The 18,580-nt window shown below is 44.9% G+C and overlaps 1 protein-coding gene across 2 annotated transcripts; it reads left to right on the top strand.

Moving 5' to 3' along the window:
* Positions 1–2,257: 2,257 nt before the first annotated feature.
* ism1 (isthmin 1) lies at positions 2,258–13,123 on the top strand. 2 transcript variants are annotated; one of them, XM_041049553.1, is made up of 6 exons: positions 2,258–3,198; positions 8,815–9,015; positions 9,908–10,175; positions 11,808–11,951; positions 12,085–12,174; positions 12,524–13,123. In XM_041049553.1, the coding sequence occupies exons 1-6, from the start codon at positions 3,061–3,063 to the stop codon at positions 13,039–13,041; spliced, it is 1,359 nt and encodes a 452-aa protein (XP_040905487.1). In that variant the 5' UTR covers positions 2,258–3,060; the 3' UTR covers positions 13,042–13,123. The 2 variants fall into 2 exon arrangements, with proteins under 2 accessions (XP_040905487.1, XP_040905486.1); XM_041049552.1 differs by having other exon boundaries at positions 8,812–9,015.
* The last annotated feature ends 5,457 nt before the right edge of the window (positions 13,124–18,580 follow it).

Here is an 18,580-nt window from a genome sequence, read left to right as displayed (position 1 = left end):
CTATTTTTTTGGAAAGGAATGCAGAAAGTGGTTGCATATTCTAACAGTCATGCTGGCAGCCAACCCATTTCTTCTAAGAAATAATGTAAGACAGGATTTGTTTAATATATTTTCTGATGGATTATTAAAGAACCGGTTAGTGACAAAGTATGGTTAATACACACTGACCGTCAGGCAAGGTGGGAAGCACATGTCTTGCCAAACTTCCCTCCAGTCACTTCAGAGTTTCAGCAGAAGTGGCAAATGGTCTGCGCTGGCATTCAAAACATCTGTGCAGCCAGACTACTGGTGGCAAGGCCCCAGAGACCTGCCTGCCTGCCTGCACCAGCCTCTTTTGAACTGCAGATCCAAATACACTGCACTTATTGGAATGGCATGTAGCTGCTATTCTGAAGGGGGATCCTCTGCTACGCCTTTGATGTCCACCACTGTGTCCAAAGCAGGCAAGCCATTCTCAGTGCTCTCTGTTTTCCATTTAGACAGAGATTTTTCTATTCTGGAAAAGGGATTTTTGAAGTGAGGCAGACAAAAGACAGATTTACATGGTTTAGACAGCTATGCTGTGCCTGGAGTAAGTAAGACTATAGCTGAGGACTGCAGTAAAGCCGTGCACTGGGAACTACTTGTTAACAGGGAGCATAATGAAGTTGGCCAAGGTGGTGTGTCTCATTTGTACAGGAGATAACTTGGAGCATTTACTCTGATATTTTAAGCCTAATTCAACATTTGATCAGCCTTATTGGGTATTTGTGAGATGAACTGGGGCAGATTTATAGACAACATATAGACAAATGATGTCAAATATGTAATTAAAAGGTGTTCAATCACTCCATCCTGCTCGTCACTGACTTTCTTTGGGATAAGATCCAAGCTGCCTCTCAGCTTTCTGGCACACATGGCACATTTATATCTCAGCTGGAAGTAAACTGAGGGCCTGAGTTGACCAAACTTGTCAGAATTAAGATGGAAGTTCATTTCAGCGAAAGTCACCTATGACACCTGTAAAATGAAATGCACGATGACCTTTTGTAGGTTTTCTTTGGCTTGTATTCAACATATTCAACAGGCTGGTTGATACGGAAACTGTGTGATGCAGGAAAAATGACACCAAATGCATATTCATATTTCACATCCCAGTTATTCATGTTTTAAGTGTATTTGGTTTTTTAAAGTAAATAGGCCTATAGTAATCTAATTTGGGTGATGCTCTGGCTCTGCTGCTGCTCCACTGTCACGAGCCTGCCAAAGCTGAGCATTACGCGCCATTTGGCTACAACATCAAGGATCGTGCGTGCGCACAACCAAATAATCAGCGTGTTTATACCGTGGATTTGAGTATGTCCTCAACTAATCTCTGAAAAACGAGTTTTTTTTATGCGAGCTGTTATGACACTGACAAATAACCTATGACACGAGGTAATAAGATCTTATTAGTCAGCAACGTTACTGCGCCGCTTGTGCCCAAAACTGAATGTACTGACTTCAAAGGTGACAAATAATGTCAGAGACACGGTCCTTTCCGTGCCTCGGGGTTCGGTGAGCTGTCAGCCATGCTGGAGCGGCAGCATCCCCGCTTGGTGCATAATTTGACACAGCGACCTGTCCTTTGAAGAGGACAATAAACAGTCTCAGGAGGGCTAATCGCATTACGCACCATTTGTCTTGCTTAAGTGAAGTGTCACAGCACCTTCCGTAGCAGTGTTTTAGTCACAGGCTGAGACAAGGCTGCTGCTGTACACATGTCAACAGGAGAGGCGGACCTCCTGTAACGCGCCCCCGGGTGTCTTCCTCTGCGCCACGACCCGCCTGTGTGCCCAGTGCACCTCCGGGGACCACCAAGGTTACTTGAGGTTGTTTCAGGGAGTCTTTATATAGTGGCATTTCATAGATATTATAAGGGTGACCTAATCAGCACACATATCAGTGGGATGATGCCTAATGAAATGGGGTAATAATAATTATTACTTATTACTATAAGATATTTTGTAGTTTCTAAATATCATGTCATTTTGATCACGTGACTATAACTTACACGTATCTCATCTGCAGAGGCAAAGTGGAGAGTAATATACTTTTGGGGTGTTTTTCAGTTGAACTTCCTCAAGAGTATTTGGTGTTAAGCCCGGTCGGACTCCAGTTTGGGGAGGACTGGTGGAGAGGGACGAAAGAGTTAACCAGGGGGAGGGCGCCTGCACAGGGGCGTATAGTATAAAACCACCTCATGAGCGCACAACAAGAACAGCGTGTGTGTCTTCTAGTAATCTGTAGGTTGATATGGTTGGACTTCTTCTCAGAGACGCACGCCAACTCTCGTCTTCATTTCTCCGGGCTCTCAATCCGAAGCATGATGGATAAACACTGTTTTTGAAACAGAACTCCACCGTGAAGTCTTAACTGGGAAGACTTATATTTTTAACTACCTGCACTTTTTGTTTTTTGTTTTTTTTCTCCAAAGGTAATCTCGTCGAATAACGCGTTGGACAGAGCAGAATGTGGACAAAACAAGAAATGCGTAAGGCGTCCGAAGTGGAAGTGAGGAAGGGAAACTGAAGTGTGAGGCTGAGAATGTGGCGGGGACACCACGGGGCAACTGGGCTGCAAGTTTCCTGAGCTTGGAGATTTGGCGAGGGCGCAACAAGAGCGGAAAGTGTTAATGCGGCGCGCTGGATCAGCCCTGCAGTTTTCAGTACACTGTGTTAATTGGCAGATCAGCGCATGAACTCATGTCCTATTTGTCTTAAAATCAAACTATATGAACAATCAGGGAAAGGGGGGGGATTCATAATTTAGGACAAACCCACAGTTTACAAAGAAAATCCACTGGGTCCAAATTGATTTAAGCTTCAGCACTTTTTTCTCTTTTTTTCCAAATTGTTCGACTTCCTCCCCTTCGATCCTTTTCCCTTCATTTTTGCAATTCTGATTCCCGAAGTGGCTCCGAAGTGGTGTTGCGGCTCCTCGTCCCCGGCGGATCCGGAGATTGGAGTCTCTGCACCGGGAGGAGGCGGAGTCGGAGCTCCGGCCACACCGCAGGCTCCCAAGAGCGGTCGCGTCAAAAGGATGGTGCGACTGGCGGCGGAACTGCTGCTGCTCCTGGGACTTCTTCTCCTTACCTTGCACATCACGGTGCTGCGGAGCAATCCGCTGCCCCAGGGAAATGAAACTCTGAGCCTGGATCAGGACACAGCACTTACAGAGGTGAGTCGGGGAACTTACTAGTAGTAAGGTGTTTTCCATAAGGCAGATTTCTTATGGGAAATGTGATGCCTGTCCTGTGAGTATTTAGGGATTGTTGACATACACAGGGACGTGCTCTCCCTAGGGTGTCCTAGGGATGGAAGATGAGGCAGGGGTCAGAGAGCAGCCCCCCTTACACCAGACACACCTCCCTATTGTTGGGGGTTAAATGCTAGCTGCAGGCACTTCTCTGTCATCATGGGCTCATCACTGTCATCCAAGTGTTCACTTGATGGGGCTGAGGGTCAGACCCCTGTCGGTGCCCCCCATCAACACACATTCCCCTAAGTTATGTTTGGAGAAGAATTTGGCATCAAGCTGACTTGATCAACCCAACTTGATTTCTTTGAGCCCACATATGCTCACAGGTGAGGACAAGACCACAAGAAAAGACCAGGTATTAGGCTTCAATGTCGAGGGAAAGACAAAAAAAAAAGAATAATGTGAGAAAATGAGTTTTGGAAATCTTTAGACACAGGTGTAGTCTGGACAAAATATAGTTTTTAATGATGCCCCCTTTTTTTTTGGTTTGCAGACCAGTTTAGGACTTGCCCCAACAAAATTTCACAAGGGAGACATTTGTCAACATGACACCACTTAAGATAGGTTTAATAGTTTAACTGCCCATTTTAACATCAGCGCAAAGCACACAGACTCCAGTAGAGCCCCAAATCCTGACCTGAGGGTTAAGACGGGTCTGGGATCAACAGGCTTTTTTAGAGAGTGTTAAGCATCCTTCAGCTGCTCTTTGATGTATATTTAGCATGCTACTGAAATACTGTCTTCATGTCCCAGTGATAAATGGGTATTTATGTCAACTGGAATTGTCTCCTTTCATAAATGGTTTATTAGGTTTTAGGGGGTGAAATGAATGGAAAGAATTTTTTTTTTTTTTTTTTACTTCAGCAGAGGATGGTGAGGGTAATTTCTCCTTATCTCCACTGTGGCTGCCATCACTGTAGCCTGACCTGCGCATATGCAACAGCAAGCCTGTGTTCGGTTGGATGTTAGGGGCATGCAAAGCTGAGGAAATATTCCAGGAATTTATCGAATGTTTGTCACACAGCCAGAACGCTGGATCGGACAAGCGGGATGAGACGAGGAACAGGAGGCAGTGTCTGCTGAGGAATCACAGTAAAAAAAAAAAAAAATACTGAACACATGCCACATCGCTTTTGTCGCAAGTTCACATTTACATAGAGATTCTGGCTTGTGATGAAAGAGCCCAAGGTTTTGGCTCATGAATGCTCTCTGACTACGAGCAGAAATGCTTCACTGGTCCTTCACTGAGGAGAGTGATGTCATCTTTCAGCCAGGCTTGTCACGGCCCAGGGGGTGTATTGTCACCCCAAGGTGTCATATTTAAAATGCCATTCACAGAAAGACAAATGACAGGATGCGGCTCCATGCACCTGTAGTGGGGAGAGAAAACTCTTTGGTCTGAGGCACATTATCATCATCAGTGGCCCAGGAAGGGGGATTCAGCCACTGTAGCAGTGTATAGTTAGAGTGATATCAGATTTAAAGAGTTTGTCCAACAGGATCATCAACTATTCAAAAAAAAGACCTGTGATTAATAATGTTCTTAAACTTATTTTCTTCTTCCATTTTCAAGTCCTATGTAAACAGCCCCACTACTACGAATCTTCTCCGTTTGAGAATGTAAATAAACACACATACACCCAGTATGAGGCGTGTGACAGGGGAAGGATAGTTTTCTCTTCCACCTACATAAGTGTAGTGCTGAAAAGCATCTGGCACAATGTGCCCTGCCTTCATTTCCTGCCAGCGTCCCTGGGGGAAGGACCCCTGAGTTGCTCCCAATTGAAAATGGAGTCATGCCCCTTTAAGCAGCCCTCACAAAGTGAAAAAGGGGGGAAGCGGGAAAAGAAGAGGAGATACTGTGAGGAGGGAGGGGGGGTGGCTTGTGTATGCAAGTGTTCATTCATGGCTTTTGAGAGTTGGGGGGGGGCGGGTGGTGACATCCTGGGAGGCCCCGGATGAACTGAGGAATGGTGTGTCACTTTTGATCTCCAAATTAAAGCATGTTCCTCGTTGTTGAGGACGATCTCAGATGAGTGATAGGGACTGTAAAACAGGGCGTCATCGAAGAGGAACATCTTAACATTTAAATAAGTTACTCCTGTGTGCTGTTACAGCCTGAGCTGTATTAGCATTACACAAAAATAAGAAAACCTCATGTTCTTCCTCTTTGTGTTTAAAAAAAACTCCACTCAGAGTCATTCAGAAAAGACAGAGAGCGGCATTTATGTCGACATTATCAGGAACTGACAGACTTTACACAACTGATACACAACTGCCATTCCTTTCTGATGAGTAAGACCTACGTTCCCTGTAGATTCTTTCCATTATTTTCAGCTCAACTGACTGTCCTCACTTGTTCTGGGAAATACTGAGACAAGAAAAAAACCCCAAAACATCATAAATTTGGACGTGTAAAATTTCACGTTCTCTCCTACACACTTCTGAGCTCCTACATGGAAATATAAATTTAGTTAAATCTCAGTACTTATGGGAAAGAGCTGTTTAGACTTCCCTCTCTGTTTCGGCCCAGGTGACGGTTTTCAGCAGCTCTGTCTCACAAGTTTTCCTATTTACAATTCTGCTCAAGGCTTCAATCAGCAGGGTTTAATTTAAGGCTGATATTTTCCTGTGTTTTGGCAGGATTTTGATGTATTTACTACACCTGTTGGCACCAAAGAGAGTGAGACAATAAACTGAATGTCAGTTCTGTGTGCACATTCCTGTGGCATCTATTGACATAAAACACTGAAATCCTCTACAAGAGAAATTATCACAACATATTATTCTTTCCTAGGTCTTTTGTGGATGATGTTGGTTTCTAGATTAGAGAAACAGCTTCTAATTGTAGTGTTGTAGATTTAAATTCATTATTGGGGGTTAGTTATAGGTTAGGAAACTGGGCAGCACTCACATTTAAGTGTTGGATAAATTAAGGTGGAAAAAGCAAAATGGTACATTAATAAGTGTCAACAGGTGATTGCACTGTGTGTTTTGTAAACCTTCATTAGACTTTACCTTGGCTGATCTGGATTCAGTTTGTAGCCTGTGTAGTTTCTTTACAACTGACAGTCCCACAGCAAACTGTCCACAGAATTAAAGCCTGCTGTCAAGCATAGAAAATCAGAAAACATCCCTCAACATCAGAGTTCAGTGGGATGTGTTTTAAACATTTTAACATGAAACTCACTGCAGATATGATCTTTAGTTTTAGGTGGTTTATGGAAGAGTTTCAGAATCAGTGTGATTTATGTTGCTTTCTTAAGTTGTGTTTTTAGTTCCTAAGAAGTTTGATATCAAATGATTACTAGTTTGCAGCACTTCTGTAATATTCTGTATATATCCTTGGTTAAAAGCTGAGGTTTTATCCTACTATCAGCTCCATAATCTAAGGCCTAAGCGTAAATCAAACCGCATTTGTGCTAATGCTCCTGCATTTGCCCATAAACTGACAAATTCACTGTGTTTACAAGCAGGCTTTTCAGCTCCCACACTGAATGAAACATCATCACAAGTGCTGCTCTGGCATTAATCAGAGAGCTTTGAAGTCTGACTTTAAATAAACCAAATTTATGTCAGGATTAGATTATCTGCGCGTCATGTGTAATACAGCATGATATGACACAACAGAAGATTCAGATAGGATTAGACTGGATAATGGAGGATTAATCTGTCTGCAAACACCGTGACTGGGTTTCATGACCCAACAGTTTGTGTATTTTGAAACATTTGTGGTGCCATCTGCTTTCTTCCAAAAGATCAACTCGTGGAGAAAGTAGCAAGTCATTACCCAATGGAGTCCTTTTTTTTTTTCAGCATCTCTTTGTCAAAACCATAAAACACTGATATCTGGACTAACAAGCTCCTTGTGTGGTCTGCAGTAAAATTTAATAAAGAAAATATAATCCACCCAGAGGAGATCAACCACGCCTGTTTACTTTATTTACAAATGTATGTACTACGTGTATTTACATTGTGTCTGAACCTGTAAGTTTTGTGTTGGGGCTGCTCCCTCAGTGGAACTCAGTTACAGCCACTGAGTGACTTCTGAAGGCTGGGAACTTGAAAGGCAGGGTTATCACGTGGTCATCTCAAAGCCCAAGTACTTGCGATAGCACCAAAGAGGGTCCTGTGATGTTCACATAAAGGGTCGATAGCTGATGCACAATCTGCGCCGCTGAAATGGTCTTTTTCTGCACTCAGCTCTCAGCCATAATTGTCCGGTTTGTGGAAAAAAGACATTTGTGGTTTTAATCGGAATCTGGTTTTTCAGAACATTTTTTTTTTGTCAAACTTTATGATTTTTAACATAAATTCTCATAAAAACTCATCATCTTATCTGTAGCGACTTCCACCTCTTTTTAATTTGGCGGCTGCAGACAAAATGCCGAGCCATCTACAACGCTTCTTCCTCAAAATTACGGGCAATTGTATAATCGTTGTAATTATGGCAGTTGCTCACATTAAAAGATGCGATGTGAAAGTTTTTCAATTCTTTGAAATGGATCATATTATCGTATTAACTCCATCTGGTCTTTGGATAAATCTTAAATGGATGGGGAGGTCTTTCCTGTGTAGCCAGTCTCTGTTCCCTCTGTGGCTGAATTCATGTTACATGTACATTTATAATCCTTCCTCCCGTGCTGTGCAGCTCCATTTACAGCATCTATATTGTCCCAGAGTGCACCTTTGGCTGGACACAAACAGCTCCACTGGGGGCTTTTATGCCCACCACAATGTGGCTGAGCTGACACTTTGTCTGTGACTGGCCACCGCAACTGTACAGCACTGCTGCCATATTCTCAGGCCTCAGCCCGGCCACAAAAACACTAGGGAGGAAAAAAGGGGGACACGAAAAAAGAAAACAAGGAACATGATTGATGGCTTTCTTTGATCTTATTTTCTGCCACCCCAGAATGATTGCTGACTACTTATGGCTATCTGTCCAATTGAGGAGTAATTGTTCCTTCTGTGCATACCTGACGGGGGGGGGGACATATGCTTCAACCGTCCTTTTGGGACAAATTTACAACCGCCAACCCCCCCCACCCCCCTCCCCACCCAGAAGACCAAATGTTTTTCTGTCTACAAGAAGAAGGCAAATGTAATTATTTTGCAATGTTTGCTTAGGTTTCTCCGTATAACCCCAGTGCAAGAAAACCATCTGTCTTCTCCCAGCCAGCACCAGAACATGCTATATATGCCCACATCGCATTGCTATGGTAAAGCAGCAGCGTACTCTGTGGGTTAAAAATGGAAAAATATACAGTCTGTGACACTGGCTCTGAAAGCAGCCTGTAGACGGATTGTATTTTGGTGAAAGCAGACAGACGCCCAGAACTCAGGGTGATGTTTGTCCCACTGTCTACAGGATTTATGACAGAGGTCATGGCCACATGGACCTCTGTCAGCATGAGAGATCTAATGCTGCTGAGTGTGCAGATCCTGTTTGAAGTGACATTAAGGACCATTCATCTTAATATTAACACAAAAATAAATATAAATTAATATTATGTCCCTTTCTCTTCTCAGCAGAACAACATAAATGCAAAAAGCAGCTCCTCTGTCCAGCTGGTTCCTGAGGACCGGCGGTCTGGTCCAGAACACCGGCTGGCCCTTCCCTGGGCGCAAGGCAGCAACGTACACAGGGACGGCCCTGGCACTTTCCTCCTGGATCTGCACAATTTCCCCGACCTCTCCAAAGCCGACATCAATGGACAGAATCCCAACATACAGGTGATCATGTGTGTCTGTGCACCTGCCAGTGTGCTTTGATGCTTTCACTCAATTGTAAGACATGGCTACTCAAGCACATAGGACAGGAAGAGCAAACAGGAAAAGGGAGAACAGTTTGGTGCACATCACTACCCCCCTTTTTCTCCCGCTTCCTCCTTCCTTCTCCCCCTGACCCCCTTTTCACACTTCCCTAGCACACTGCGAGGCTTAAGATAGACACTGAGGTCTCACGTCCATCATAATGACAGCTAAAAGGCAGACGCTAACCAGCAATGCCTCACTACTAACCCATGTGCAAGGAAGACAGACAGCAACTTATGTAAATGTGTGGCAGGCCCTTGCCATAAGTCCCCTCAGTGGTGCAGATGGCCGAGAAACCGCTGCCATGTTTAAATCATTCCCCTGTCTAATCCAGCGAGGGGGGTCTTTCCATTTCTGAGAGCATCACTGCTAAATCCGAGCACGAACAAAGTGTATTAACATCTCAAGATGTGGGAAGAGAGCAGAGCAACCAATTGAGCAAGGGCGTGAGGCTGTGGGAGAAAGGGGGGGGGGGGGGGGGGGGGGGGGGGGGGGAGTGGGGGGGTGTCTTTGATCCTGGGATTCATCTGGCTTTCATGGTCTGGAGGAGGCTGAGTAGCCCTTTGAACTCTGTGTTTAGGTGGAGAGGGCCTGAGAGGTGGGGAGGGTGGCTGTGGGGCAGGGGTGGTGGTCCCCCCTCATCTGGGAGGCACATGTGTTAGGACAGAAAGGGGGAGGGGGTAATATTGTTTGTTAGGGGGTATCAGAAAGTGTCACCTCCTGTTCTGTCCTAGAATCTTATTTAATCATCTTCTTTGACGACTCTGTCTTGGAAAATCAACTTTAAATTGACTCCCGTCCTTTAATGCAGGTGACCATTGAAGTGGTGGATGGACTGGAGGGCCATGAGCCAGAGAAAGGCCTCCGCAAGGAAAACAAACCCAGTTGGGCTTCTCCTAACTGGAGAAACTGGTGGCCTCATACTTCTTCGTCCTCCTCCTCTTCCACCACTCATCAAACGGAGGAGCACGATCGCTCCTACGGGACCAACAGCGAGGACAGCAACTTCCTCAGGCCGCCGGCGGACTGGGACAGGAGAGGGGCCACTGGGGGAGGAAGCAAAGCTCAAACTGAATATGGTGAGACTGAAGGGAGGGCGTGTTGTGTGTTGCGCAAGGAAAGGGGCGCACAATGCATATTGCAGAATATTTAGCAAGATCCATAGGCTCTTATTTGAGCACTTATTTGAGTCCAGCGTTTCCACAGATGGTCATAGTCTGATGTGGAATCTGTAATTTGCAGATTTGCTGATTTAAGCTGTCACCATAATAAGTGCAGTCGTCCCAGGCGAGCCTTTGGGAGCCCCTGATTGAAGCCTTTAACACTCTTTTATGAGATGGATTCCTCTGCGGTGCGGAGCTAGCTACGTGACACAGTTTAAACGCCTCGCGACATCAAAGTTCAACAGCAGGAACGGGGCCAGAAAGCGCTGTTAGGCTGCCACACCGTTCTCACAACGCTCTCCAAAAGTAACCCCACAGATAAATCTGCTGTGGAAGAATTTACACTCTCTGTCTTACAGCATGTGTCCGGCCCGTGTTGAAGCATGCCCAAACCAACATGGTCAAAGAGGAATGCGTGTGCTGTGGAAAATGTCATTTTATCCACTTGCACTTGCACTACAGCGGTTAGGAAGGCGATTTTATCATCTTTTTTTGTCAAACCATAGCCCATGTTTAATGTTCCTGGCTTATCGCTGCGGTCAGCTCTCATTCGTCCTCTGTTTCATACCACGCTAATGGACAAGGAAATATTTTATCATCATTACTGTCCTGGTTTTAAACCTAATAATCATAATTGTGGACAAGCAGTGGGGGTCATCCATCACAGGGCATTCATAATGCATTCAGTTGTGGTTGTGGAGGGCAGATTGTTATCAAGTTTTCTAAATTATGAGTTTTGTCGGAGTGGCCACCAAGTCTTTATCGGTAATATGCTATGAAAGGGGGACAGGAGCAGCTAGACAGCTATCTGGCCTGTATTCATATAAAATGCTCATAATGAGGGGCAGATGGCAGCGGGGGGAATTACTTCCATCCCAACGTGCCCACATAAATTCTCCTCATTGATGGAGTACTGCTTTCAAGATGTGTGTGTGTGTGTGTGTGAGTGTGTGTGTGTGTGTGTGTGTGTGTGTAGTAGTGATGGGTGATGGTGGTGGTGGGGTTAGGTGGTCGTAGAGCTTAGCATAACCGTTTCCATGTATACCCATTACAGTGATCTGCTCAAAGATAATTGGAGTTAAAGAGGATTTCTCGCCATTTCACTTCCCATTTGCAAACCAATGCATCACAGATAGAGCGACTGAGTGGTGTCCTGTGCCACGGATACTCAGGCTGCACGGAAAATTTCTGTTTGTAAATTGCCCTCCTGGATCCCCTGTAGCTTTGTTCAGAATTTGCTAAATTCTTCCCTGTTACTTCACTTACCGAACACACAAACAGTGCTCTGTGCCTTGGCTCAACAACTATGTGTTAGCATGTACAGCATAGTGTATGCACTTATGTGTGTGTGTGTGTGTGTGTGTGCAGGCTTACGTAGTATCAGCTTTAAAGGGCAAAGTCAAAAAGAACCTCGAGCTCCTCTACTTCTCCTTTCATGTCCGTCCCCCCACTTATTATTAGTGAGGCATGCTAACATGGCCCCAGTAAGTTCAGCATGTGGCCTGCATCAGAGCTGAGGATCTCTCTCACTCTTTCTCTCTGATCCAGACTACATGGATGGAGAGGGGGACTGGAGCAACTGGTCAGTGTGCAGTGTGACCTGTGGAAATGGGAACCAGAAGAGAACCAGGTCGTGTGGTTATGCCTGCACAGCCACAGAGTCCAGGACTTGTGATATGCCCAACTGTCCAGGTAAAGCGATGATTTTGGATCAGAGAACAAAAAAAATCCACACCAGTAAAAAATAGTTTGGAAGTGAGTGTGTGTTGATTTAGTAGTTTTAATCTTTTGATCCAAGCCTCACTGTTAATTCATCTCTCTGTAGGTATTGAGGATGCCTTCAAGACAGCAGCTACCGAAGTCAGCCTGTTAGCTGGAACAGATGAGTTCAACGCCACAGAACTCTTTGGTGTCGGTAAGATTCTGCCCGCTCCTGTCTTACTGCAGACTATCCCTCATTCAGATGTTCTGACATTATCAAAGGTAGTTCATCCATCTGGCCGTGGAGTTCCTGCACACACTTAGCATTCTTCATGCTCGGGCTGCGGTCCATTACTGTCCAGAGATGAAAAAGTGCAGCAGGGCAGGAAGAGCACAGTGTGCCGCTGCCCACTCTGTCTTTACCCGTCTGTTCTTAATCGACCCAGTGAACACACACCTTCAAGTTAAACACTACACCTTCTCACACTTCTGGTTTCATCTTCTTACGATGGCGAGTGTTGAGAAAGAGATGTGGCGTTTAATAGTGTCATCATTTCTTCCAGACACAGACAGCTGTGAGCGATGGATGAACTGCAAGAGCGACTTCTTGAAGAAGTACATGACCAAGGTGGCAAACGACCTTCCCAGCTGTCCTTGCTCTTACCCGACCGAGGTGGCGTACAGCACAGCAGACGTACACGATGCTCCCACTCGCCGAGATTTCCGCTGGAAAGACGCCAGCGGGCCGAAAGAGAAGCTGGAGATCTACAAGCCCACGGCCCGTTACTGCATCCGCTCCATGCTGACGCTGGAGTCCACCACGCTGGCTGCACAGCACTGCTGCTACGACGACAACATGAAGCTCATCACCCGCGGCAAAGGGGCTGGCACGCCCAACCTCATCAGTACAGAGTTCTCAGCCGACCTGCACTACAAGGTGGACATACTGCCCTGGATCATCTGCAAAGGCGACTGGAGCCGCTACAATCAGGCCAGGCCGCCAAACAACGGGCAGAAATGTCCCGACAACCCTCAGGACGAGGACTACTACAAACAGTTTGAAGAAGCAAGGGAATTCTAGCCCACTGTCGAGTGAAAAGAAAAAAAAAAAGACAGTGCTTAAATATTCAGCTAAACCTCAAAGATGGTGCTGAAACCATTTTTTATTCTGTTTTAGGTCAAATAACAACTGAACTTTTAGGCTCTGAGGAACAAGACTTACTGCTCTTTTGAACCAAGAGGAATTAAAATCCTACAGAGTCAGAACCCTTACTTGGTCACAAGGAACTTTTCTTGAATTAACCAAAAACAGGCACAAAATGTTGCTTTGTTTTTAATTTTTTTTTTTTTTAAATAAAATATGCCTCTGAAATGTTTGCCAGTAATTGTGTTGCCAATTATAACTCAGATTTGTTCACTAAAGGGAGAACTGACTTTGTATTCTTAAAAAAGGGAAAATTATTATTCTAGGAATGTCCGTTTAGATTGTGTCCATGTTCGTCTCCATAGATGATTGTTTATGTTTGGTGAATCTGAGAGGCCTGAGATAATAGAATAATGAGATCCTTCAGGAATGTGTTGAGGGTGGGGGGTGAGGACAGAGGGCAGGGTACCAAACTTATCCCATGTTTTTTTTTTCCCTTTTTTGTCAGTTGCAGATATCCAGGTTCTCATGTAAGCTTGTGAGTATGTTTATTTAGCATGCACATTTTTTTTTTTATTTTACCAATAATTTACAACCATGTCCCTTGTGTCTCTGAGGCAGATCTTCATTGTAAAAAGCCTGCATTATTTTTGTAAAGTATTTATTAAGCTGTAGCTGCGTCTGAGTTGAGTGTCTATGACTGTGGTCTCTGATTCACATACTGTATGGCTGAATGCTAACTTGAGATTCCTCGCTAGCTCAAACTTTGCCGTCATTGTGCATATCCCTGTCTCAAGTTAGGATTTACACCATAATACACCGTAAAGAATGTGTGAATTCAACTGTACGGAAAGATTTTTGAAATATAAATCTATAAATAAATCTCTAAAAAATACCAATGACTGTGTTGTTAGAAAAAAGAAATCTTTGCACGTATGATGTTCATGGTAAATATTAGCAAAGTTTCATCAGCTGCCATTAGATTTCCCTCCTGCTGTCAGAGGAAATTTATCTGCAGGAAAAAAAAAAGCATCTCATCAATTAAACTCGTCCAACAGGCTTAAGCCAGTGCACAAGACTTCCATTAGTTCCATCCAGTGTGGCTCTCAGGCCAAGGCCTTTTGATGGGATTGTGATATTTCTTCAGAGGGCGAGGAGGGTAAGATTCCCTTGAATGCGACTCAAATAATTTGTCTTTGGCATGTATCCTCACATTCCTGAGTAATTTCTCAGTGTACACACACACACACACTCACACACACACACACTCACACACACACTCACACTCACACTCTCACACACAGTGAATGCTGTCTGTCCAAAGCAGGGACCTCTGACCATTCCCTCTCTGCTGAGTGCTGCAGTCATTGTCACACAGAGAAAGCCATTCATGGTGCCCTCATTCCTGCAGTCTTGTGTACGGCACAGCTGCCCGGGTGCAGGGCTTGTCTTTATAATGAAGCAGGTCCCAGCATGTTCCACACCCCTGAGGCGCTACTTGCAACCGCCAAGTTGCTTCACTAGTCATACAAAATTCCTCCACACGTGTCCTTCGACCCATTTATAAAAAAAAAACAAAACAAAACAAAAAAAAAAAAACCAACAGCCTTTTATCAACAACCCACCCTCAGATATTTACCATATATCACTCACCTTAAAATGCAGATGTACCTGTGTCTCAGTACTATCAGACCCACACAGTGTAAAGCTGTTTTTAAGTCTTCTGTCCGTCTCTTCAGTAAAAGCATGGTTCAAGGCTAAGATTATAGTAACTGGCATGGATCGTTATCTTAGCAGACCGTCTGCCGAACAGGCCATGGAGATCAAAGCAAGGTACAAGGTCTTTATTTTGAAACATTAAGGCCTCAAATTGATGACATACCTCCACTACCATCCACCCCCCCCACCCCCAAAACCAAACCCAATATCTCTTCTCCAGACAGGCTCCACGTGTCTCAAGAGCAGGCAACTACTCGTATCCCCTCCTCACTTTTCATCTTGCATTTCTTCTCCCCTCCCCGACAAACCCTTTTGCACAACTTGCAATGTGATTCCTGTGCCCAGGCGCAGGTAGGAATACGGGCATGAGATTCAGAGGTAATTGGTGCGAACATGTATGAGAGGGCAGACACACGCACGCGTACACCAGCGAGCGTACACCAGCGAGCACCGAGAGTGCTGAGAAAGCTTGTAGCGTTGGTTGTGGGATGTCTACGAGGCCTCGCTTTTGTGTTACTATTTCCAGGGCTCTACTCTGGTATGTTTCAAAGGATGCAAAGCACCATATTAGTGGTATATTGTCAAGGATCCGAAAGGGCTCATTAAGCATCACCAAGATATGATTGTTGGTATTTTGCCTCTATTTTTGTTATGAGAAGGAAATTATGTCCAACATACTCACACTGTTTTAGACCAAGCTTGACAGGGCTGGCTCTGGGATTTCTCAGTAGATCTCTACACAAGAGCTAACTGTGGGAATATGAAAACAAGAGGAATTAAAAAGAAGAAGAAAGCAGTGGAAACTTGGATGGTGTTTGTGTTGTAAGAAATCTCAGCTGTTCTCCAGGACTTTTCTCTAGAAATATTTCACATTAAAGCAAGTCCAGGTGGTTTGTTGTCCATGCCGGAGTTCACTGCAAGGATTTTCGTAAGTAAATAACTGGGGTGCGTGGTGGCAATCAGGCATCTCTTTGTTTTGTGGCGTAGTGCAGATGTGGCAGAACCATTTTTAGCCTCTCTCCCTCACTTTCTTTCACTCACTCCCTCTCTGTGCTACTTTATGGGTGGTGTAGCACAATGCAGGAAGTGTCTGGGCCGCAATACCACAGGGCCCTAACTGCACGGCAAACCTAATTAAAAGGTTTTTCTTTGGTCTTCTAATCTGGAATAGCTGACCTGGACCAGGAGACTGCTTATCTAGGCGTGCTGTCCCTCCCTCTCAACCTTCACCCCCAGTGTCCTACCAGCAAAACAGGGGCGGGACTGCGGGCTCGCCATAGGCTCGTATCTTTGGCACGACGAGTTGTGGGAGAGGAGGAGTAGGTGGTAGTGGTGGTATTGGTGGTGGTGGGGCGGGGGGGGGGCAAACATGTGCCTGGGTGTGCAGCTGAACAAACAGGTCAAGTAGCTGTGGAGCATCTGAGAGGGCAGACTGCCTTACTTAACCCCTGCTGCCAGGACATCACTGAGATGCTGCAGGGATCTGCAGCCACACCATCTACAGCAGAACAGTGACAAAGCACATAACTAAATGCTCTAATTCACTTGGACATATAGTATCACTGTACAATGAACATAATCTTCGTAGAAGGCTGTCATGGCTTGAGTGGTACCTGCCCCCGGCTCTCGTCTTTCTATACCAGTTCAAACAAAAGCTAAAATAACACGCAACCGCTCATAAATTCACACACACAACGCTGTGGGATAAATGAGGACAACAGAGGGAGGAAAAAAAAACTCTGCTTTGCCCCCTCATAAAAGAGTTATTATATCCAGTCATGCTTTTCATTGAGCTAAACTTATGACTAATGTACCACCATGTTTTAAATGCTCTGCTAGCATCGTGTGCTAATAGAAGTGAGTGGAAATCAGTTTCACTCAAACGCAAATGGACTTTTAAAGAGGCAGACGTTATTTAAAATCCAACGGATCATTACATAGAAAAATAATATCCACTTCGAGTCCCCATTCACGTGCACAAGACCACTGGTTTCATTATGAGACACGGAGCAAACGCAGGCACAGTGAAATTCTGCACCGTGCTCCTGAGAGGCCAGAGCGAATAAACCACTATGATACCGTTGAACTGCTTGGCTCACTGCTGTGAACATGATAAGAGCAGATCCTGATGTGGATAAAGGTCAGTGAAGTCTGGATCTGATTCCTCAGGGTCAGTTCTGGCTCGGACCGACAAAGGCAGCTCCACACACTGTCTGGTTTTTTAACCCCTGTGTGTGAGTGTTGATGTTAGACGCTGGCACAGAGGGGCTGTAACGGTGTCGAGGGGGTTGGTGGCCCTGAGGTGGTGAGGGAGGCCGCGTTGCTGTGATTCACTGTGACAGCACCGCTTGGCATGTGAGGACAGCGAGCCAGGCAGGCAAGGCTGCTGCCTTTGATCTTTATTTGCTCCACCGTCTGTTTTGCATTTAAGAGCCTTGCTGAACGCGAGGCATTGGATACACCTTGAATGGCCCAGGACCTCGTCCACTTTTTAAAGACCCAGGATCCTTTTTCAAAGCTAAGGGGATCCAGGACAGAGAGGGACGAACAAGGCCGAGGGTCTCCCAGCAACACAGATTAGCTCTGAGAAAAAAAAAAAAAAAAGGCTGCTCTGTAATAACACATAATCAAGCTAATGGAGAATGGTGTGAGTGTGGGTGAGGGGCAAGGTAACATACGGCTCCTTTTAGATGGACCCTCAAGATCAAACCGGGGTCGGGGGGGGCTGCAGAACAAAAACAAACATGCACAGCACCTCCCCGACCAACCCTCTGCTGCTCCTCCTGACCCGTCAAATACATTTTGCATGCTAGTGATGTCAAAAGACCGAGACATCTTACACCTGAGAGGCAAACCGGCTGGATATCATCAATACCATCCCACAACCAGGCATGATGCACTGACAGCGAGGCATCCCTCTCTTCAAACACTGAATATATTTATCTTCTCCAACATCTCTATTGCACATTCCTCTCCGACACTGCAGTGGCCACGATCCAGGGCCAGCAGCTGGACAAACTCTTGCCCTAGAGACTGATAAAATTAATACAAATAACTGCTGTCTCTTAAAAAAAAAAAAAAAAAAAAAAAAAAAACACTCAGAGGAAGAAATAATTCTGACAAACACAGGAGAAGGGAAAATTTGGTCTCGTAATCCACACGTTTTAAATGAGACGAGGGCTGAAATGTCAGAAAAAGAACATCTTTTCTGTGTGTGTGTGTGTGTGTGTGTGTGTGTGTGTGTGTGTGTGTATGTGTGTCAGAAATGCCCGGCACACATTTTTAGCAGTCACCAACACTACTTGTGAAACACAGGCCTCAATATGTCCCCTCTCATGTTAAAATGTTTTAGCATGCTCACAAGTCCTTCTGCAGAATTCTTTCTCCACTCCAGTTACTGTCCAGCATGTAATTTACTCCCAGACTATACATTTTTGGCCGTCCCCGGTTCAGATTGTGATATTTTAGCCGCCTGTTAGGGCTTACACAAACTGCTCTCCAAATAGCAATGTATATCTTTTTTTTTTTTTCTTTTTCTTGAAAAAGTCCAGTGGGAACAATATGCCTCATGTCATGGAGTTTAAAAGACTAAACATAGATGCAGAAATGTAGCAACATAGATTTTAATTACGTTTTGAGCACTGTAGACAGCTGTGCACATATTACCATTTCTATAGCTTATACCATTTTATATTAGTTGCATTGTCAAGTAAGGAATATTTGTTGAGACTGGAATTCTTAGTAGTAACTGAGTGAA

This window comes from Toxotes jaculatrix, chromosome 11 (assembly GCF_017976425.1).
Source record: "Toxotes jaculatrix isolate fToxJac2 chromosome 11, fToxJac2.pri, whole genome shotgun sequence".
NCBI lineage: Eukaryota > Metazoa > Chordata > Actinopteri > Toxotidae > Toxotes > Toxotes jaculatrix.
This window is presented reverse-complemented; position numbering and strand designations above follow the sequence as displayed.